This window comes from Aspergillus chevalieri, chromosome 1 (assembly GCF_016861735.1).
Source record: "Aspergillus chevalieri M1 DNA, chromosome 1, nearly complete sequence".
Lineage (NCBI taxonomy): Eukaryota > Fungi > Ascomycota > Eurotiomycetes > Eurotiales > Aspergillaceae > Aspergillus > Aspergillus chevalieri.
In genome coordinates, this window is record NC_057362.1 from 2,039,454 (window position 1) to 2,062,727 (window position 23,274).

General features: G+C 49.0%; 5 protein-coding genes across 5 annotated transcripts; 3 read left to right on the forward strand and 2 right to left on the reverse strand.

Moving 5' to 3' along the window:
- Positions 1-2,398: 2,398 nt before the first annotated feature.
- Positions 2,399-4,725, reverse strand: ACHE_10740A (uncharacterized protein; the record flags this gene model as incomplete). Its single annotated transcript, XM_043282631.1, has 7 exons — positions 2,399-2,571; positions 2,632-2,711; positions 2,768-3,072; positions 3,127-3,624; positions 3,685-3,912; positions 3,970-4,331; positions 4,389-4,725. The coding sequence occupies 7 exons, from the start codon at positions 4,723-4,725 to the stop codon at positions 2,399-2,401; spliced, it is 1,983 nt and encodes a 660-aa protein (XP_043131860.1).
- Positions 4,726-5,478: 753 nt separating this feature from the next.
- ACHE_10741S (uncharacterized protein) lies at positions 5,479-6,764 on the forward strand (the record flags this gene model as incomplete). Its single annotated transcript, XM_043282642.1, has 6 exons — positions 5,479-5,637; positions 5,694-5,772; positions 5,827-5,970; positions 6,022-6,135; positions 6,202-6,396; positions 6,469-6,764. The coding sequence occupies 6 exons, from the start codon at positions 5,479-5,481 to the stop codon at positions 6,762-6,764; spliced, it is 987 nt and encodes a 328-aa protein (XP_043131861.1).
- Positions 6,765-8,147: 1,383 nt separating this feature from the next.
- ACHE_10742A (FAD binding domain protein) lies at positions 8,148-10,198 on the reverse strand (the record flags this gene model as incomplete). The annotated part of the gene is made up of 3 exons (XM_043282653.1): positions 8,148-8,159; positions 8,214-10,138; positions 10,195-10,198. The coding sequence occupies 3 exons, from the start codon at positions 10,196-10,198 to the stop codon at positions 8,148-8,150; spliced, it is 1,941 nt and encodes a 646-aa protein (XP_043131862.1).
- A 5,211-nt stretch (positions 10,199-15,409) lies between these two features.
- On the forward strand, positions 15,410-19,024 carry ACHE_10743S (aminophospholipid-translocating P4-type ATPase DNF3; the record flags this gene model as incomplete). The annotated part of the gene is made up of 1 exon (XM_043282664.1): positions 15,410-19,024. The coding sequence occupies one exon, from the start codon at positions 15,410-15,412 to the stop codon at positions 19,022-19,024; it is 3,615 nt and encodes a 1,204-aa protein (XP_043131863.1).
- A 2,233-nt stretch (positions 19,025-21,257) lies between these two features.
- ACHE_10744S (uncharacterized protein) lies at positions 21,258-23,222 on the forward strand (the record flags this gene model as incomplete). The annotated part of the gene is made up of 3 exons (XM_043282675.1): positions 21,258-21,592; positions 21,656-21,852; positions 21,922-23,222. 3 exons carry the CDS (start codon positions 21,258-21,260, stop codon positions 23,220-23,222), a joined length of 1,833 nt encoding a protein of 610 aa, XP_043131864.1.
- Positions 23,223-23,274: the final 52 nt, after the last annotated feature.

Sequence of the window (23,274 nt, forward strand, 5' to 3'; positions counted from 1 at the left end):
TATCTCAGGCCAAATTTAGTTATCAAGCCTGTCTCAAATCAGATTTCCATCTCTCATCCTTGACAAGAATCTCGGTAAAATGATCATGTCAAAAAAGCTTCTAAGTTTAACAACTTAAAGAATTCATGGAAAATCACTAGAGGTCCTTTTAGGCTTACCGGAGAGAGCCAAATCAAGAGAGATTACGAGCAATCATTGCGAGGCAAGAAGTCCTAATAATCTTGGATACTGCCCATCCATGTCTCTTCCTATAGATAAGACTAGTAACTTATACTGAAGTGCCACTTTCTCTAGAATGAGACACTCAAAGGACCAAGGAAGCCATACGCGCAGTAAACGTATACTGGAGCAGATAATCATGTTGAGAACTTGGTAAACCTCTAAATCTCCGATAAAGCCTCAATGGTTTTCGAGCTTCTGTTATGTGGCTGAAGTTCTACCTTGTAAGTGATCAGGATTTTCAAATGACATGGTTAAATAAAGCCCAAAAAAGTAGCTTTCAACTCCCAAACGCCAACCGGTCGACAAAAAAGACGTCAACTAGTTGGTCACTTTGTCTGTCCTGCTTTTCCTTGCAAGAGTTGACCTGGTCTTCCATGAGAGGGCTTCTCTGAATAGAACCCCTCGTTTACTTCCCAGATCTTCAAGTCCTGAAATGACACCGGGAATCAGAGTCGAAGACCAACGAACATATCGCAATGATGAGCAGCTGTTCTCAGTTTTGCGGAAACCATATCGCTCTCGATGGGAGTCTATGGTGGCTGGAATACGATCAAAGTGATAGGGCAAGTAGCCGTGGATACAAGGCGGCGATCCTCGCGTACGGGCCGTCATCACAATCAAACAGTACAAGCATAAAAACAGTCTAGCTTTGGAAAACTCGCAAGAGATCATGCGAGCAGCTAAAGTCAACGAAGTACTTGACTTGATTACATGCGGCTTACGATATATCAGTCTAGAGGATGATATTCAAAGATGGCGAGCTGAAATCTGGTCGATCGCGCCTCGTCGAGGGCCGTGAAGGGTCACTGAGAAGATAAAGCTATGTATCCCTTTTGCTGAACTATTCCGTATGGAATATGTTGTCGTTCGAATTGGACCAAGCAGTGTCAGTCATTCCGGATACGGGGAGCATCAAATAGCCTGACGCGTCTTTTGTAACCTCTTCGCATGACATTGAAATTGCTTTCGAAGTTGGTTTCGGCCAGTCCCCGAAACCTCTGTTTAACATTTCTAGTGTTCAAAAAGCATATGAGTGGCGGAATGTGCTGAAACTGACACTACCATCATTTCTTAAGCGACATGTTGATCTTATGAAATTAAATACGTCACCAAAGACGAATAGACTGTGAAGGCTGCTTGGGGTAGAAAGAAGCAGATGTTGTGTGCCTGCTGATACCTCATACGGCCATCCTCCTGCCTTTGAAAAGGGGTTCTAACGGTGTGTATGGATATTTTCTGATAACCTTGGCAGATACGTGTCTTGCTGCTAATCGGCTGCCTTTGTAGAAGACATATTGAGACGGAACTCGAATGGTTCCGGGCCATTTACATACATAATACTATCAAAACGAAGAGGAAGGGCATATCTCAACCATTGCTTGTAGACCCGACAAAAGGGACCATGGATATGCGCCCTTATTGAACGCTTCGCCCAAGGATACCAATCTTGCGGTTTATCATTCTTCTCATTCAGTTTATTAACTTCGGCGCCGTCTCAGTGGTCCACGTCTGATCTGAGTTCAAAATCGGGAGCAAGTGTCATGCAAAAGCAAAACGTCTCGAAAGCAGCCCATCGGAGAGTCGACAATGACCATGTATTCGAAGCACAATTGACCTTGAAGTTCCTGGACTTAAAAAAAGCAGGAATGGGTGGCGAACGATGCCTCAATAAAATTACGACAGACGATATAGTATAACGCTACGAGCTTCTGAACGATTTATCTCAACAATTGGCAGACAAGGGCAACTGGTGTAATAGCACATCTAAGACCAGCATATACGTTGACTAAGGCAAGAATCAACCGACTTATGGGGACTTGACGCGAAATTTTCCCAGACAGTCGAGGCGACACGACAAGCAGGATCAGTAAGTAATCTTATCTCTTGCTGAGAACCGGCGTAGAGATGCTAACTACGAGGAACACTCTCTATCTCATACACAGGGGTTCTAGAAGCGGGCTTTGAATCAGCATTCGAATATAATCAGTCACGTTGACTCCAAGCCCTTACATGCCCATTTAATGCTGAGCACAAATACTCATCGCAAGACAATCGCAAAACAGCCGGGGATGGCTTAAATAAAAGCTATAGAGAGACCTAAGGACTTCTCATTGCCTACCCCCCCGAACTATCCAGAATAGTTGAGCTTCCCTCCAACACTTCAAACTGACATACATTAAGGGTACAACATCGGACCAACCGCAACTAGTTTGAGAATGTGCTGATCTTCCATCTCCCGAATCATGTTGGCCAACATCAAATCACAGCCGCGAGCCGCGACCAAGCTCATGGTAACAGGCAAATACTCGGTCTTGCCGCTCTTGGTGCTGTTGTGGGGAACTTCACCAACTGGAGTACGAATATGGTGTTAGATGGGACTAAACAAATACATGTGCAAGGGTGACATACTCGGAACGACCAAGTCCGGGACTCCAGCAAATACAGCAATATTGCTATCACTCATACCCCAAAACGGGGCCGATGGGGTTCTAGAACAGGTCAGGTCAGCTTTTCACAAGTATGGGGGTTGTGAATGGCATCCTACCCGAAATACTCATCACGGTAACTGACAGAACCCACGCTGTTCGGGTATATATAGATACCCTCTGAGCAAGTTTCATTATTATGAGCTCCGAAACTAGCATTACCGTTCCACCAATGCTGGAAAATGGTCTTGTTCTGCCACGCTTTATTCCATCCTTCTTGCTGTGCTTCCCTGCCGATTTCCCAGCGAAGTAGGGAATTGGGGTTGATGTATGGAGTGCGGCCATCGTGTTTTGCAGCGTAGTCACGGAAGAACGGGACACCCAGGTGAAGCCATTGGTATACGGAAATGAGAGTGCCGTACGTCTATATGGAACAGGTTAGATATTTGATTATCTGGGGAGCTGGTATAAGTCTTACATAGTGCAGCATGTCTTGCAGGGTGATATTGGGTACATGAGAGGGTCGGCTGGAGTTCCAAGCAGCATTGACGTCGACATGGGTGCGCTGCGTTCCAAGGAACGTTTCTAGCATTAGCACAAACTCTTCAATCACCGCTGATGCATCCGTGTTATTAATGGCCTCTGTCGTGAATGAACTACTTTGATACAATAGCTTCTTCGGATATGAGTGATAGCCGCCATCAAAATCTTGATACCAGGCATGGGCGACACGAGCCCAGGTATGCGCACTCCGAGCAAAGACACCCGCAGTGTCAAGGCCAGAGCAAAGGGGAATGACGTTGTCCAGTTCAACTGCGCCCGTACTGGGCCGATTGCCGAATAATCCCTGGGCACCGGCTGGGCCGCGCATTGAGCCGCCTGTGTCGCTTCCAATGGCGATGTCAAGCCAGTCGTATGCACCCATGCCAGCGCCAGGTCCGGTAGATGAGCCGCTAGGGTCTTGATAGCCGTCGCCCTGAAGTAGCGAAATTAGTCATCTATGTATGGGAGGGTTTGAATAGAGGGCATCACTTACTCGAGGATTAAAAGGACAATGGAAGTCCACCCAGTCCGCAGTGGGCCGATCACCATTGGCAAACTGAACAGTGCCCATCTTTCCCACGAGCACAGCACCCTTATCGATGAGACGTTGCACAGCTGTTCCTGTGGCATTGCGCGGTCCGTACAGGGAATAGTATGCACGGTTTCCGCCGCTTGTTCGGAGACCTTTGATGTGGAAGATGTCCTTTACCCCGAGTCGAAGCTATCGGGTTTTTAGCAATGAAGGATGAGCCTAGAGATAGGGAATATCTAGACGTACGCCAGCCAAAGGCTTCTCCGGTGTTACTGTATAGTATAACCGCGAGGGAACAGCGACACTCTGTCCAGGAAGTGAGCAGTATCCGCCCGTTTCATCGCTGATTGAAGGCTCGAGAAAAGCCAGCTGAGTATCCTCGTACAGCCGATGTGCCTTGAAGATCTGTCCAGTCTTTGTCGACAGAAAATAAGGACCAATCGGCAGTTCCAGCGAAAGGTGCATCTGGATGACTGGCTGAACTTTCTCACTAGCATTGTACTCTGGCGAGACCATGAGAACTGAATTGCCGTTTCTGCGAAGCTCTGGAAACGCTGATTGTAGATCGATTGTAGCGGACTTGTACTTAGTGTTCGTGAGGTAGATGGCTAACGTACAAGTTTCAGTTTTCCATAGTTTCATACAGCGTTGGGCCATTTACTTACTGTTGAGGAAAGCTGAGCTGAACACATCATCTCGCATAGAATACTCGGCTATAGTGGCATTTAGTTCACGGCCGGTAAGCTCAGACGAATTGCTGGAGACGACGGTCATGGGCAGAATGTCAACATTGGAAAGATCGGTCGAGTCCAACGTCGATGGCGGTACATGTAGCAGTTGAGACACCGGAATATCGCCCACGTAATAAGGAATTCCATCCAATACGGTGACCCGGCCACGTGCCAAGTTTTCTGCGTTGGCACGGGAGACTGTATTCAGAGCCAGTACTGCGCTGCATAGTATTGCAAGGGACAGTGCCTGTCGCTCGACGTATCGAATCATCTTCAATAGCACCTCGACGTTAGTTGACTCGAGACAATCTAACCCGGCGACTGCGCTTGGGCTTTTGTATTCCAAAAAATTCAGCCGAAGGAGGATCTTGATAAGAGAATCAAGAGTACCCATTCCTGATAGGAATATGTTCCTGCATGATCTTGAGGCTTATCACAGGTTTCATCTTAGCCAGAATAGCATTTATGTGTTTATCTGACGATATATACAGTTTTTCCGTCTGCGTCCGAGACAGCAATATGATTTATTGAGCGTTGCAGGGGAGGGGAAGCTACTCCAACAATTTGGAGACTTGATTGTGAGCGGACTTAATATACTAATATATCAGGAGGTGGTGTTTATTGACTAATTAGCTGTAAATTAAAAATCCTTATCTTGCTATGATAGATGCTGATGTATGTTATGTTCGTCGTCCGAGCCGAAAATGCCCTAATCACGTAAACGTGGAGATGGCGTTCAGCTGCTGAAGTAAAACGGCAAGCATCCCTAATACTACTTTGTCGATACAAGATTGGCCATGGTTCATGCTAGCCCACTTGTGTCAGTTCGAATATATGTACCCGGACTTATCGGAGTTATGGGTGTAAGCAGGTTGCATATGCTAAACTCCGTTCCATACATCATTTACACCAGGAACAGCAATTGTATTTAAACTCGTTGCCATCCACCACAAGATCTAAAGGTTGGTGGTATAATTCAACAGTGAAAAAAAAAAAAAAACAAAAGGAAAGAAAGAAAGCAAATATGGTCAAGACACTTCCCTTTGGTGATATCCAAGTCCCATCGCCGGGCTTCGGCGCGATGGGTCTGAGCTTTGGCTTGGGCAGTAACCTAAGTTTTGAGGAAGCTGAGCCGGTTCTCCTGAAGGCAATCGAGCTGGGATGCACTTTCTGGGACACTGCTGTAGGTCGAGGGTGACTGTCTGCAATTGAATACGGCCGAGTCTGACTGTGATCAAGGTGGTCTATCAAGCCGGTGTGAACGAAAAGCTGCTGGGTGACTTTATCAGGAAGCACAATGTCCGCGACAAAATTTTCAGTACGCTTTTAAGTGTTTTCGGCTTGTGAATAATTGATTCTAATTCATCAACAGTCGCCTCGAAATGTGGGTTCAATGTTTTCAACGGTGATCGTTCCGTCACCAACTCTGCCTCCCACATCAAGGAGTACATCGAAGGAACCATTGAAAGACTGGGATTCACTCCTGATCTGTATTATCTGCACCGGATTGATCCTAGTAAGCCGATTATCACAGTTTCCATCCATTTTGCATGCTTATTTCTCTAAGATACCCCTCTTGAAGAGTCCATCCCCGCTCTTGATGAGATTCGCAAGGCTGGGAAGACCAAGTACATTGGTCTCTCAGAATGCTCTGCAAAGACATTGCGCAGAGCTAACTCAAGTTAGTTGCTTTCCGATCTTTCAGTTCCCCTTTCTCGAGCGCCTCGCTAACTTCGTCAAACAATAGTTGCCAAAATTGATGCCGTCCAGGCTGAATACTCAGCCTTTGAGACATTGCACGAGACAGACGACCTGATTAGCTCCTGCAAGGAGCTGGGAGTCGCCTATGTTGCTTATAGTCCCTTGGGACACGGCTGGCTTGTAGATAAGTTCGACTACCAGTCTCCTAATGACTTTGCCCCAGATGATTTCCGGCGGAATTGTGAGTCTTGATCGATGAAGTTGCCTCCAGTTTTTCAATAGTTAGAAACTAACATATCGTTTCTACCCGCAGCCCCCAAATTCCAGGGCGAGAATTTTTATAAAAACAAGGCAATTGTCGAAGAGATTAGGAAGCTCGCTTTCCAAAAAGGCACCACCGTCAGCCAGATCGCACTTGCCTGGGTTGCGTCTCAGGGAATGATTGCTATTCCAGGCACAACCAAGGCATCGCGACTAGAGGAGAACTGGGCATCTCGGGACGTTGAGTTAACTGAAGAGGACAAGCAGGAGATGCGCAAGATTATCGATGCTGCTAAGCCACATGGCAACAGATATGCGCCTGCACAGCAAGCTATGGTTGGCCATTAAGTAATAAGAACTTTTTTGGGGGAAATACATAAAGGCCAGCATGGTGTTGATTATCTCTTCTTTCAATTGAGTATATATCGGCCATAAGCCATACGTACCCTTTTATGTTAAACTTATACTGATTGCCTTGATTTGTTACGTGACTCGGTTGATGACCCTCCACAGTGCTTCCTCATGCGCCTGATGCTGACGCCCTTGTTATACACCAAAGAAAGTTCGCCGCAAACTCCTAGATAACCCAAAGTATTATAGAGCAAGGATCCTAGTGAGTCATGTGATAACCACTGTAGCTCTGTACAACTCTTATCAGGCCATCATCATCTTCCTTTTTGGAAGACAATCTACTCTTTAACATTCGATCCACACTCAAAGGGAACACGCTCATCGAGCATCAGACGCACCATGATCCTCCTTGATCTACCTCTTGAGGTATTCCGTTTGGTCATCCAGCAAGTCATTAACTGCGTTAGTAGCCATGATCTGGCCCAAGTCAAGCTGATCAATAGTAAATCTCACCTGCCTACCACATCATCGTTGGCTTCGGGGTGAGATTACTGACACTGACCAGAGCTATTCTCTCATGAAATCATCGACCGGGTGTGTTCTACGATTAAATACGGCGATAATGGACGCTGCAGAATTTTTGCTGCGTATTACCTTCAACGACGGGCTCTCGCTCCAGACTCATCAGAAGATAACATATTCATCCGCACTGTGCGCGATGTCTCCCAATAAAGCAAGATGAACCGGTTTCCGGCGTCATTGTTTGCAACTCTTTTCATATGTCCAGATTCGGACTCACCCTCTTGACCGGCTTGATGCGCAACTTCTCCAATCTGATTATCTAACGTACGATTCGAACGAGTGTTGTTTCTTGAGGAATTCTTAAAACGCTATCTCATGCCTTTGTGAGTCTTCTTCAGCAAGGGATGAGACACCGAAATTCTGTTCAACAACGAGAGTAGGCCATCCAGGTTGTACACGCAGTCAGGAAACTGCTGTCCTGGTCTGCAGTATAAGAGTGGTATTCACCACTCCGTTCAAATACCGCCCCAAAGTACGAGTAAGGTATACCTGAAGTGGATAACGGAGCAGGATAATCTATCAGCATAGGTATACAGGCAAGATGATTATAATCATGGCATTGCTACCAGCCTGATCTATACTATACTATATGCACAAAAATTCAACTAACCAAAAAAGATGGATAACTCGCTAAATAGACCAAATTTTGCAACAGGTAAACAATTCCCATGTATCGATTTCCCATATACAATGCAATATATATCAATCCAGACAGATTCAAATACAACCGAATTTCGATCTCGCGCTGCGAGATTGTAAACCATCAAGGTACCGACAGAAGAAATATAGTATGATAAATCACCAAGTTTCCTGAAGTGGTTGTTAGTATCACCCAGACATAAAGCAAGCGGGTGGGGAACTTACAGCAATGTACTGTCCGGCTTCCTTCTTGTTATCCCAGAACAGCTGGGCTTCTTCACTGTTCAAGTTGCCCTTGGCCATCGCGACATCAATCAAGGCAGCCTCAACTCCTTCACCCATACCCTTTCCGCTACCGCAGACAAACACCCGTCCATCCAGTGCGTTGATCACGAACCAGACAAGATCAGCCTGGTGTCGCACCTCTTCCTGGACGTACTTGCTCTCGCCGCGACGGCTCTGCACCACCGTTCGCACCTTTGATTCTTCCACACCCCACTCGCCGCTGTACAGCTCGTCGAGGAGAGAGTCCCGGACACCTTGCAACACCCAGACCTTGTTGGCGCAGTTGGCGGATTGCAGGCGACGCTGGACGAAACCACGGAAAGGTGCAATTCCCACGCCTGCTCCAATCAGAAGCATGGGTCCATCCGAGGCAAATCGCGTGGCCAATGGGTTGGCCATCAACCCACGGAACATGGGAATGTGCAGGTTAAGTGTTGCAGGGTCGATACCCTGTTTTTCGGCATCGACCACCTTGCGAGCAAGCTCTTCCAGATAACCCGAGCCGACACCGGTTCGGTAGCCACGCTTGTAATCCTTGGATTCGGCCACAGACACGGCGACCTCGACCAGGCGACGGGAAACCCCGTCCTTTATGCTGTAGGAGGCTAGGGGATCTTGAGAAAGCGAGTAGAAACGCGGCATCAGCGTGTTCAGGGAGGAAAGGAGGTGGTCGAGAGGAGGTTGAGATGACGGGAACGCGTGCAGTAGCTGGGAGACGGAAACATGCGATGTGGTACGGAGGTCACAGAAAGCACCCTGGCCCTGCGAAGAGGCAAGGAAAAGGAGGATCTTCTTCTCATGTTCGTTGGTGGCATACTCGCCCAACAATCGGAACAGAGCTTTGGTGGGAGGATAGCTCTGAATGTCGGAGCACCAGTTCAAGATCTCTCTCCGGCTGGTGACCAACTCACGCGGCTGGTCATCTCCCCAGATAGTAGGCCAGCGACCCTTGGCCGTGTGCAGGGTGACCTTCTTGTCCCGGATGGACTTTGGAATTCCGAGGCAGTTAAAAATGTCGTCCACTTCTTCATCCTTGTTCTTGGGGCAGACTCCAATAGCACCACCGACGACGAAATCGACAGTGCCGCTTTCTGCAGGGTAATCGGTGACATCGATGTCAAAATGGTACGTCCGCTTTTCCGCGCCGGTCTTGGTGAGCTCCCTGGCATGGTGCAAGGGTGCACGGAACACTTCGTACGGAGGATGCGGTTGCACAAAAGGAGGCGGGTGGTCGGATGGTCCTAGCTTCATGTCGACAGCAGATGCTGGCACACTCGAAAAAGACACCGTCTTCTCCGGAAGATCAGCAAGGTCGGTGAGCATACTGTCCAACGTCAAATAGTCGATGTTCAACTGCAGGCTCCGGAATGCCTCGTTATCTGGGGGGATGACGTTATTCGTGGTGAAGGTAGGGCCAGGAATAGGATCTCTCTGCAACGGCTGGCTGCGGCAGCAGCCACCCCCGCAGCAGAGTGGTTGTAACTTCTGAGTGCCTGCATGGCCCACGTTCTCTAATACCCGTCTCATATCATCCGAGTTCTGCGAAAGGAGGACGGTCGATGCTCGTCGACCGCCATTGAATGACTCTGCGTTGTCATCTTGGACTTCATCTTGCGGTTCCGATGGTGGGGTCAACGGTGCCGCATCTGTCATGTCTGTTTCTTGCTGGGACGGGGTGGGCAAGGCATTGAAGCTCGTCGGGATAGCTAACGACCGGTCACGAGGTTCTTCTGGGATGGGGTTGTCCGGATGAGAGGTTGCGGACACAGGGATGCTGTGATGGTCTCCATTAGGGTGGTTGTTGAACGACGGCGTGGTGGACATGGTCCTCGCGGACGGCGGGGAGGGAGGAAGAACGGCGTGCACTGATCATGGTTAGCCTCTCTTTTCTCTTGTTCAAAAACTGTTGAGGATCAATTACCCATTGTGACTGGAGAGAATGTTAAATATGAGGCTGTGAGAAAGACCCGGGGTCGTAACGAGCGAAGAGCAAGTAGGCACCTAGGCGTAATGATGGATGCAGTGATACAAAGAGAACAAAAGCAACAATGAGCGACGACTCGGTAACGGTCGTCGATTAAATGCGAGAACCAAAGCCAAGCATTCAGGAGAAGGAGATGAAGAGGGAGACGTTAAAATGGAAACGGATTGTGGGATGAGGAGGAAAGGAAGTGGTCCGAGGCGAGGAAAAAAACGACAAAGCCGGCACCCGGGAGAGCGGTTCCGCTGCACTAGGTAATGATGCGGTTGCGATGTAATACAGAATACCGTCTGCAATAAGGTGCAACGAAGATTAATACGAATATGCACTTGTGGAAGAATGAATACTCTTCGTATTTAGTCGTCCAGTTGTTGTCTGAAAAACCATCAGATAAGACGCAGAGCAGAAAAAGAAACGATCAAAATTACCACACCAGATCCGATGTCGCCACATGTTTCATACCGTACGTTACATTCCAGGAAGAGTATCAGAGTCCAGAGAGTCTATTTTCTACATAGCGAATAGCAAGGAAACTGCATTATTCTGAGCAAGAAATTCACAAGACAAGAAATTAAGGATCTTAACCCCGCAGAGAGAAAATTGTTGAATCTCAGGCCGAGATCTGCAATGCAGCGTCTAGTTTCTACCGTTCTCGGTAAGTCACTTGTTTGCGCTGGGTCTAGTTGATTACAACGAATTGGAACCCTCTGAGTACAACTGTCGGATAGCAATTGGTCTAGCAATAAAAAGGAACAATAATCGCAATTGAAAAGAATTCCTATTTGTCTTGTTGGGGAAGTGTGCAGCTGGTATGGAGTGGTAAAATGGTGGCAAGCGGTAATACGTGACAGTACAATACCTGCAAGGATCTCTGTATCTAATCTGATCCGGATGGCAGTCATTTATTCCTTATCCTCGGTTACCTCTACTGTTTGTTCACCATGGCATCATCTGCTCAATATCCCAAAAAGTAATAAATACTCAATTGCCGGTTTTTGACGTCTACAGGGGTAAGGAAATAAAAATATCCATAAGGTCCTCTCTACTTTATTCAATAGCCGTCAGCCGTAACAGAAAAGGAAATACCCGGAGTATCCAGTGTCCATTCACGTGACCCTCGGGAAGTCGGTTGCCGGATCAGATAACTCGGTCTGGCATCGAAAGTGTGACATGGCCAACTCGGGAAACAGAATCCTGCCACTGTCTTTCTTTCCTGGTGCAGAAGGATACATAAGAATGTGAACTATAGGAAAGTTGTGTCGTCTAATAGGCTCTTACCGCTAGTGTCCTGCAACTGTTGTAGAAAAGTCGTAAATCATGCACGGAGGCCAAAATCAGATAACAAATACGCTGGCCCTTATTTCCCGTGCGTTTGGCCCGGGTGGACCCGCCGATGTCGGCGGCCAAGATCATATCAATCAGATTAGCCATCGCATATAGAGTATATTTTCTGACAGCGTGCTTCTCGAAGGTCCATGAGCATGGCAATGATCACCTTGTCTTTCTGACACGCTACTCCATATTGGGTATCTAAAAGGTGCTATGGAGTACTTTCGGAATTCCCGCTGTCATCTCTGACCATACAGAATACCCATCTAGTCAACTGACGCCGCGCCTCAGCAGCGTACAAGTACCAAGTACTCCGCACTTGGTACATTATGAGAGCCTCAATAATCCCTTTGTGTGGCATAGGATTTCAGGTGGTACCAAGGTTGCAAGGAGTGCAACTGACTCCTGCTCTAACCCAGTCTACATACTCACCTGATTCAAGTCCCCAGCAAAGACCAGATCCTGTGCTCTACCTTTGTACTCTTCCTTATGGCCAAATGTAACCGGAGGGTCCGGAATTACCGTGATTCATCCCTGCAAGTTACATCTTTGCTCGCCGCGGTGCTATTGGTACTCCGCACAGCACCATCCGCATTGGTCAAGTGTTTCCTCGATGACAGATTGCTCTTCGCCCGATTTCTTTCTAAACCACATATACTCAACGTCATCTACAATCATTATGAAAGTAATTAAAGATCCCTGCCTTCGAAATCTGTTCTGAATGGTTGGCCTATGGGACTAAGATGTACAAGTATGGAATCACTGCGCGACATTAATGACAGCATAGGAAATTTAGACCTGCGCCTTAGATCCAGCATTCTGCTATTGACCGGGCCTTCAAAAGCGGTTTTCTTTTTTTTTTTTTTGCAGCACTAGGGGAAACGAAAACTGGCATTTCTTGATGGCAGTTCTGATGCCTAGCAAGATATTTTGCTCGAGCTTCCGTGGATAGTCTCAAGCACTAATTAAACATCAATATATGTCATACTGCTTTGAAAGAAATAGACTATCGCACAAGGGCAAAATATTGATGCTGTAAGAAAAGGTCGCTGAGGATGTCATCATCGTGCTCAAGACCCCTCCGCGTGGGTTGCGGGATTTCCTCGCATTTCTGCTTGACCGACTCCACTGTTTAAATCCCTCAAGAGCAGTATTGTCTTTAGAGCAGTTCTCATTCTGCGCGAAGTACGGAGTAGTGAAGCAGAGAATAATTTCCAATGCTTCAAGATTGGAGCTACTTACGCATTTTGGTGATTTTCAAGAGGTGGATTGTATATATAACCACGTCGATCACTGTTATTGTTGCGATATGCCCATTGTTATGCGATGGAAACACCTTTGTATGCCACTTGATAGTAATTTAATTACTGCATCAGACCGTCCGTTTGCGTGCAAACAATGGATAGACGTTGAACCTACCAAGGATCTGATGGATCAATTCCAGAAGAATGTCAAAGTCACATGACCTTTGACGACAGCAGAACAGAGGAAACAGTTTCATGTTGATTGGTACCCCCTCAAGAGTACCAAGAACCAGTGGCATTGCATGTGCTCTTAATTGGCAGCTCAGTCCCTTTTGTGGCAAAGACAAGAGAGGCAGTGCCCTTAACCAAGGTTAAGCGATGTTGGGGGCTACGTACAATGGGTACGTACCTCGCTTTGAGGGGCGCTTGAGTTGCATTTGAGTCAAAATGTCTAGGCTCTATTTTGGGTCCGTCTCCAATTGCTGCATTCTCACTCGCTCTTTTTTTGCCTGTAGGTTGCTCACACTTTCTCGCCGCATCCGTCTCCTGACCAATAAACGCACGCTCCGCCTTCCCCCAGGTCGACCTGTCCGCCTGCGGAATCATCGATTCGTCTTCTTTGCATCGCGCAGGCGTTGATTTGTTCCTACTTTACGTTGCTTCCTCGCCATCGTACAGGGTTGCAAGTGTGGTTGCAGAAAAGTTTGGTGGTTGATTCTCTTTTTCTTGTTTGCTGGTTCTCTGCCTCCTGGGTTATCTCAGACACTCCGGACAGGAAAACTTGCGGTGGCCCATTAATCTCACGTTTCACTTCCGTCTCGCAGGAATATTGCATCGCTAGTCGCTTGTGTCTCTTGGTAATCTGGTGTGTTGAAATAACAAGCGATTACAAGCAGCGGCAGCAGCAGCTAATGCGGACTTCGCGACACTACAGATTTCTTCCGGTTTTGTCACTTCGACTGCGCAGAATAATGCCTCCTCGGTCCTAGTTACGATTTTTCGAAATTCTGACGATTTTTCTATACGCGTTACGAACTCTGGCGTTCTATCGATAGAGATATATTTTCATTGCGATAATAATAACTTGTCAACTGGTGGATAAAAGGAGGATAAACGGGACGTTGAGCATCCCGAAATAAACACCAAAGGAAACTGTTGGTGGAGGAGAACATTACTTCGCCATGTCAAAAGATGATAGTCTATCCGAGAATTCTACCTCACCGGGAGCGCCCCAGCCTACAGGGAGAGAGACGGCGTCTTCAAGACCGCAGTCTTTGCAAACACCACCGTCGATTTTAAGGACTCCGTCGCAGGAAAGCATCGGTTCAAGACCTCTCCCTGCTAGAGCACTTTCGGATTCCGGTCGCAGGTCGTCTCAACAGCAACATGTTCGCTTCTCGACCGATCTCGATCGACCTGGTGTGGAAGAATCGCGAGATGGAAGTTGGGAAGGGCGACGGGCGGCGTCCAGGGGACTTACTTTGAACACCACCAATTTGGCACCCCCGCGATCCCATTCTGCTGGTCGCTCTCCAGATCGGAGTCCCTCCCCTTTGTCTCCCAATGCGGCGCTGTCCCCTCCGTCACCCCAGGGTTCGGAGCCGGGTCGTTCCAGATCCCGCAATCGGGGCTATTCGCTGCGTCGTACCATATTTACCAAGAACATGCAAACCCAGCCTGACGAGCTGTCCCCCAGTGCGATTGAACTAGGTGAAGCCAGTGGCCCGCAAGAGGCGACTCAGCAGGTATCTGAGTCAACCAAGGACACGCGCCTTCCAGGAGAGGACGGAAACTGCTCGGAAGATGAGAAGCATGCATTGACAGTTGAAGAGGCTGCTGCGGATTCGTCAACTTCGAGAGAAGATGTGTCGACTTACTTTTCTGAAGCGTCCGAGCAGAAGAGAGGGAGGCTTTCCACGTCGATTTCGCAAGAGAGGTGGCTCAAGAGAAAAGCGATGACCACTTTGATGATCAATCGTGTCAACAACGCTTTGGAGGCTGTCCGCAAGACTATCCTACGTATCAAAGACATTCCCCCAAGCAAGGATGGCCGTCACATCGACCTGGATCCGAACTGCGCCCAAACCCCCAATGACGAGCGCACGGGGAAACCGTATATTGGCAACTGGATTCGGTCGAGTCGATACAGTTTCTGGAGTTTCTTTCCTCGTCAGCTGTGGGCGCAATTCACGAAACTTGCAAACTTCTATTTCCTGGTTGTCGCGATTCTGCAGATGATTCCCGGTCTGAGTACCACCGGTACTTACACTACCCTGGTTCCCTTGTTGGTATTCGTCGGTATCTCAATGGGTAAAGAAGGTCTTGATGATTGGCGTCGCTATCGCTTGGACAAAGAAGAAAACAACCGTTATGTGAGCGTTTTACGTCCCGGAAAAGGCGCTTCCCCGGCAGCCTCAAGCGGTGAGGTCTCCGTAACAAGTGATTGGCAAGACTGGGTTTCTATCAAATGGGAAGACATTAAGGTCGGTGATGTTATCAAACTCGAGCGTGACCAGCCGGTGCCTGCGGACTTTGTCTTGCTTCATGCCGAGGGGCCCAATGGAATTGCGTACATCGAGACCATGGCTTTGGATGGTGAAACGAATCTCAAGAATAAACAGCCGTGCCAGCCAGTCGCTAAGGTTTGCGCCACAGTCGAAGACATCTGCAGCAACTCAATTCACTTTGCAGTGGAAGACCCCAACCTGGACCTGTACAAGTTCGATGGAAATGTGGTTATCAATGGCCAGGAAAAGCTGCCCTTGACTAACAACGAGATTGTCTACCGTGGGAGCATTCTGCGCAACACTGAGCAGGTCCTCGGGATGGTCATCTACACCGGCGAGGAGTGCAAGATTCGAATGAACGCTAACAAGAACCCGCGAATCAAGTCGCCCTCCCTGCAGGCCAGGGTCAACCGGGTCGTCATGCTAATTGTGGTTCTCGTCGTCGCGTTGGCGGTCGCCTGTACCATCGCATACAAGTACTGGGCCGAGGACGTGGAGAACTCCGCATGGTACTTGACGCAGGCAAGTGTTGATTTGGGTCCCATTTTTACGTCATTTTTGATTATGTTCAATACGATGATCCCGATTTCTCTTTACGTGAGTATGGAGATTGTCAAGGTTGCCCAGATGTTCCTTCTGAACGATATCGACATGTATGACGAGGAGACGGACACCCCGCTTGAAGCACGAACGTCAACCATCAACGAGGAGCTGGGACAAGTGAGCTATATCTTTTCGGACAAGACGGGTACTCTGACGAACAACACAATGAAGTTCCGCAAAATAAGTGTCGCGGGTACGGCATGGTTCCACGATCTCGACATTCGCGAAGAAGAGGCCAAAGAGGGCGACCGTGGCAAGCTAATCCACAAGAAGCGAAGCGTCAAAGGAAAGAAAGCCGTGAGCCGCAAGTCCAACGTGTCAGAGGCCCGACCAAGTGGTGTCAGATGCTCGAACGTGTCTACCGGCGTGGACATGGCTGGTACTATGTCCATGAGAGGTCGATCCCTCAGAGATGGAAAGATGGCTTCAACTTGCCGGACAACGGACATGATTGAGTACATCCAGCGTAAACCTTACACCGTCTTTGCGCGCAAGGCCAAGCTGTTCCTTCTCTCGATTGCTTTGTGCCACACCTGCATTCCTGAAGAGGACGAAGACGGGAATACCACGTATCAGGCGTCATCGCCCGATGAATTGGCACTGGTATCGGCCGCTCGGGAACTCGGATTTTTGGTCCAGGATCGCCAATCGAACACCTTGACCATTCGAAGTTTCCCCAATGGAGCATACGAGCCGGCCGTTGACGAGGTGTTTGAGATTCTGGAGGTTATTGAGTTCTCGAGTGCGCGGAAGCGGATGTCGGTTCTGGTGCGGATGCCAGACCAGCGCATCTGTGTGTTCTGCAAGGGTGCGGATAGCATTTTGATGAATCTGTTGAAGAAGTCTAATCTGGCGCAAGAGAAGGCTGTCGAGATTGAGAGACGCGCGAGCAGGCGCAAGGCTGCAGAGGCGAACTCGATCATTCGGCGCAACAGCGAATACAACAACCGAAAGGAAAGCGGTTTCAGCAGACCTAGCATGCACCGTCGTTCAAGTGTTTCTGGCCAGCAGGTCAACACCCTGCGAGACAGTATTGACGTCTGGCTGCGCGATCGTGAAACGGACCACGGTCTTCTGACTCGGGAAAACGACAGCGCGTATTACAGCCCGCGGCCTTCGACCCAACTTGGACGTGCATCCATGGCGGTCTCAGACTCCAGCTCCATGCATGAGGCGGAGTATGAAGACCTGGTTGAAGAGGCGCTGGTGGTCAACGAGACGGCAGTGTTTGAGCGGTGCTTCCAGCATCTGAATGATTTTGCAACAGAGGGCCTGCGGACGCTTCTGTATGGTCATCGTTATCTGGATGAAGCGACGTATGAGAACTGGAAGAAGGCGTATCACGAGGCTTGCACCAGTCTTGTTGACCGACAGGAGAAGATTGAGAAAGTGGGCGAGGAGATCGAACAGCAGTTGGAACTCACCGGCGCGACGGCAATCGAGGATAAGCTGCAAAAGGGCGTGCCGGAGGCGATTGACAAATTGCGACGGGCTAACATCAAGCTCTGGATGTTGACTGGCGACAAGCGCGAGACGGCCATTAATGTTGGTCATTCGTGTCGTCTGGTCAGGGACTACTCCACAGTTGTCATTCTTGATCAGGAAAACAACGACGTCGAACAGTCTATTGTCAAGCTCACGGCGGATATTACCAAGGGTGTCGTGGCTCATTCGGTCTTGGTTGTGGATGGACAGACGTTGTCAATGATCGAGACGGACGCGACCTTGCGGTTGCGGTTCCTCAATCTTGCTATTCTTGTCGACTCAGTTATTTGCTGCCGTGCCAGTCCTAAGCAGAAGGCGTTCCTTGTGAAGTCGATCCGTCTTCAGGTCAAGGATTCCGTGACGCTGGCGATCGGAGATGGTGCCAACGATATTGCCATGATTCAAGAAGCACATGTGGGCATTGGTATTACGGGCAAAGAGGGTCTACAAGCGGCTCGGATTTCAGATTATTCGATCGCGCAGTTCCGATTCCTGCTGAAATTGCTCCTTTGCCACGGACGGTGGAACTACATCCGGGCGTGCAAGTATACGCTGGGAACGTTCTGGAAGGAAATGCTGTTTTACCTGACGCAGGCACTCTACCAGCGATGGAACGGATATACGGGAACAAGTTTGTACGAATCCTGGAGTTTGAGTATGTTCAACACGCTGTTCACGTCGCTTGCGGTTATTTTCCTGGGCATCTTTACCAAGGATCTTGCTGCGTCGACGCTCTTGGCTGTGCCGGAATTGTACAATAAGGGCCAACGGCATGCTGGTTTTAACATCAAGCTGTTCCTGGGATGGACGTTCATGGCAGCGTGCGAAGCGATGATCATCTACTTTACCATGTACGGACTGTTTGGCAATGTGCTCTTCAACAACCGTGCGGGAAATGACATCTATTCACTGGGACTATTGTCATTCTCGGCGTGTGTGGTGGTAATCAACACCAAACTGCAAGCGCTAGAGGTACACAACAAGACCTACCTCTCCGTGATCGTGATGGTAATCTCAATTGGCGGCTGGTTCCTCTGGAACATGATCCTCTCAGTTCGCTACACCATGGAATCCGGTAAAGGCGTATACCACGTCAATGGCAACTTCCTCAAGCAAACCGGCCACAGCCTTTCCTTCTGGGCCGTCCTCCTCGTGACCGTAATGGCCGTGATCGTCTTCGAAACCGCCGTCAGCGCAGCCCGAGCAAACCTCTTCCCAACAGACGTGGACATCTTCCAGGAATACGAGCAGGACTTGGAGATCCGGAAGCGGTTTGAAGAAGCGGCCGCGATGGAGCTACAGCAGGGCTGGGACCGGGGCACGAAGAAGGCCAGTTTCGAGTTGGTGCGCGAAACAGAGAAGGCGGAAGAAGAGGAGGCACGCGAGAGACAGGTGCAGGAACTCCTGGCGCGGCCTCGGGTTATGACCAAGACGGGCTCTGGTCAGGTTGCGGTTGCTACTACTAATATGGAATCTGGACCTAATGTTGTTATTGAAGTTCCTGGGACGGGGCATTCCGGTGAGGATGCGCAGCGGTCCAAAGATATTCATGAGCTGTTCAGTAAGGGGTACGGTGCGATTCGGAAGGGGCATTTGAAGTGAACCTGACATTTCTGTGCCTGGTTTTTCTCTGTGGGGTTCTTATTTTTTTTTTTTTCTCTTGCTTCTTTTCCTTGTGTGGTTTTGGCTGGCGTTGGGATACCTCTTGTGTTTTTTTTTTGTATTGATAATCCCCGTTGACTGTCTATGGACTGTACAGTGGTTGTAACTTATATCGATAGAGTAGTATTAGTATCTGTATAGACATCATTTATCTGCATTTGTGTATGTACTCCGTACAGTATCCATCCCACAACCCACAATAGCCGTCCCTGGTGAAAGCGTTACGAACCGAAAAAACTAACCGAATTAGTCATAGCTTCCCGTAAGAGGAGGGTAGGATCAGACTACTGTGGCTAAGGTTATTAGTTGGTCTTGGCGAGGGTTTTAGGGGGTTGAATTGGGTTATGGACTGCCGCATTGGGGGGTTCAGTGCACGGGGGATGTTTGTAAGCATCAGTTTTGCCAGTACAGAGTACTCCGTATATATCCCAGTTCAGGGTTGACATTGTTGCACAAGTGAATGGTAGGGTGCAGAGTACTACTTGTATATATATAGCGTTCCTGCAGTGGTCGCACCACCCAGTGTTCTGGTCTGTGGGAAACCATGGGACAAGCACCAGCAGTTGTTTCTATTTACGGAGTCCAGATAGTACTCCTTTTCCCTCTTTTTGTGTGTGGGGTTACAAAACAGGCTGACCTCCTCGCTGTCATGTTGGTTGGGCCAATAAAAATTCATGTTCATGTGGGTTCGGGTACCTGGATCGAAGGTCAGTGACCATGGGTCAAGTAAGGGGGGGGAGACTAACTGTATTCGGTATCTGTGTGCACCTCTTCTCCGTAGAGGGGATATTTGATATTGTACTTGTAGAGCAACGATATACCAAATAGTATGAATAGAACTGGAGAATCATGATATTGATATCATTAATCCTCCGGATACGGATACGCTACGGGGATATCAAGCACAGCACAGGCACCCACAGGCACGCACTAAGCGTGGAGAACCGGATCTTGCGGATGCGCTGGCTGGCGGTACTGGAGTCCGGCGACTACTGGCTAGAATCGGGCACGAGGATTTATCAATGGCGAACGTGCTGCTGTACCATAGGACTTGGTAATGTATCATTCTTCAATTGACCATTGCCCTGAATATCTGTACGAATACTCTGTACTCTGTCTTCTGTCTTCCGCTCTAAGTATACAGGGGTCTCTATTGCTAGACTCTCTGCACTCTGAGTGCATGCTGCAGGGGCCAAAACAGCCGACTCTGTAACAAACATCCAGCCGCAGCGCCAAAGCAAGAGGTACCAGCAGAAAACCAGCAGCTTTAGCACCAGCCATTGGGTTGGCTGTCTTAAATACGTCTTTCTTCTTCTGTATGATCTCTTTTGTTTGTTTCTATACAGGGTATACTCTACTACTATTCAGGCTCATTGTACTGTACTGTTCCTGTACCTGACTGTGTTACCGGTCCACCCTCCCATCGGCCAATCACATCGGTCAATCCCCTGACCCGAGACCTCCACCTCGTTCCCTCAGTCTCTCTTCTTTTCTCTTCCCTCTTTTCTCTCTTCTCTCTTTTTCTTCTCCATCTCTCTTTTTCTTCTTTTTTTTTATCATCGACCATCCGTTCGTTTCATTCGCTTTTTTCTTCTTTTCTTTCCTTCGTTTTTATTCTTTTTAGGTCGCTTCGTTTCACTCTTTCAACGACGACCGTACCGCTCGCTACATCTTTCTACTTCGCTCCCTGACGAACGCTTGCCAGTCGACTTACCCGAGACCCCGTCATTTCACGACGACAATCCCATTCTCTCTCCGATTACTGTATATGCGACTGGACTCTTGACGCAGACGAGCGAAGATTGCAGGCTATATTCTTCTTTTCGCTTCTTATATACAGCTGCATAGGTCAGCTGTTTTTCTGTGGGATATTGGATTGACGCCGCTGCGACGCGCTCACCGGTTCCTCTGATCTGTATATCAGATCTTTTATACACCAACCTTTTTTTATTTCTCTCCTGGAGTCTTGGACCTTTTCTCTCCAAGCTCGCTGCCATTCGTTTATTTACTCCACCTTCCTCCCGTCATCTCCTCGTCTCTCGCGCTTGACGCTGCTTCGAGAGACTCACTTGTCGGCCGGATCGTCACCTCTCTTGTTTCCTTTACAACAACTCTTCGACATTCTTTACTCTTTTTTTTTCTCCTTTCCTTTTCGATCCATTCAATTTCAGCAATGCAAACCATGTCTTCGACAGACGTTCCTGGCCCGTCGGCCACGACCATTTCCTCCGCGACTGCTTCGTCTGTCGCCTCGACGCCATCTCCATCGATCTCGAGTGTCACCAACACTCCGTCCACTTCGTCTTCGGCCGCGCGCCGCCCTCATCGCAAGAGCACTTTGACCCAGCAGCAGAAGAACAACAAGCGTCAACGGGCTACCCAGGATCAATTGTCTACTCTCGAGGTGGAATTCAACAAGAACCCTACTCCTACCGCTGCCACAAGGGAACGAATTGCCCAACAAATCAACATGACTGAGCGTTCCGTGCAAATTTGGTTCCAAAACCGGTGAGTTTTTTTTTTTTTTTTGACGTTGATAATGGATTTGATCAAATTGACTAACAGACATAGCCGCGCCAAAATAAAAATGCTTGCTAAGAAAAGCATTGAAACGGGTGAAGGCTGTGACTCTATTCCCGAGTCCATGCGTCAGTACCTCGCCATGCAGGTCGACCCGAACAAGCCTGGCGCAAGGGATGCGTTTGGCCGCACGGGGGGCTATGGAGCCAACGGCTACCCCAATGAATCCGCCCCTTCAGGCAAAGTTGGTACGTTCTAGTGTTTTAATTTGACACCTGCATGTGGCTTGCATACCTTTTACTGATCATTATCTTTAGTCATTCATCACTTCACATGCCGCTCGTTGAGCATTGGCAGCTGGCGCCGCATCGGGCAAAATGCTATGGACTTGGTGGTCTTCTACTCGCCAGAGAAGGCCTGCATGACCTACTACATCAACAATGACTCCGCCGGCTACAAGATCGAGTACCCCTTCTCCCACATCAAGAACATCACTCTGGAGTCGGGTGACCAAGGTCCTCAACCCAACGGTGCTCCTCCCAGGCCTGGTGGCTTGGTCGTGGAGTTGAATCGTCCGCCGCTTTTCTACATGGACTCCTCCAACTCTGGAGGTTTCTATCAGTGTGGTGATTTCACCGAAGAGCAGCAGGCCAGTCAGATTCTGGTTCATCATCTTGGAGGTCATCCCAAGGTTCTTAGCGTTCAGCTCGCCAAATTGGTCTCTTTGGAGTCTTTCCAAAACCGTATGGCGTACACCAACTTTGCCATGCCAGCCCCTCCGATGTCGCCGCCCTTTATCCAACGCCCGGCTTCGCAGCCCAACCACCACTTCACAGCTCCGTTCATGGGAATGTACCAGGATGCGCCTCAGCACCACCACCCGCATTTGAGCCTACACCCCGGTCGAGGACACAAGCGCCAACGGAGTCGCTCCGTCCCAGTTGCGGTGGATTTCTCGGCATTGCAAGCGCCGCTGTCTTTTAACATGCCGCAGACATCACCGTACACAAGCCATGCAGACTCGGGGATTTACGCCCCGGTTCCTCAATCGGCTCACCCATTGTCTCTCAACCTGCGGATTGACACTTCGACTCCCTACGGAATGGATCCTCGAGGCCCTCCAATGTCTGCGACCACCGCAGCCTCTCCGTCCGAATTTGCGAGCCCATCCATGTTCACCACAGCGGCAGGCGAGTCCACTCCGATCGCTACGACTATGGGGGCGCCATTCCACATGCCATTTGTTTCGCCGGCAGTAGAATCGTCGCACATGGCGTCGCAGTCTGCCTCACCATACTCGACCGTCAGTGCTGCCGACCCCATGATCGCCAACCACTCGCCGCCGCTGTCGAACATGCCGCACGCGTCGACGGAGATGTACGGTTTTGGACATGAGAATCACTCCTCGCTCGCGGACGAGGGAATGGGACTGGGTGAGATGTATCCCAAACAAAATGTGAACTACTCTGTTCCCACTAGCATGGGTCTCGAGAGCAACAACTTTGAAATCCCCATTCACACTCTGTCCGGCCACAACTCGCCAAGTGTTCACGGCGACTATCAGAGCATGGGTTCGTTGGATAACGTGGATCCTCACACGTTGGCACCTGGATCGTGAAGTTCTTGGACATCACTTGGATGTTGTTTCTCGCTCCTTTCACGGGCACGAA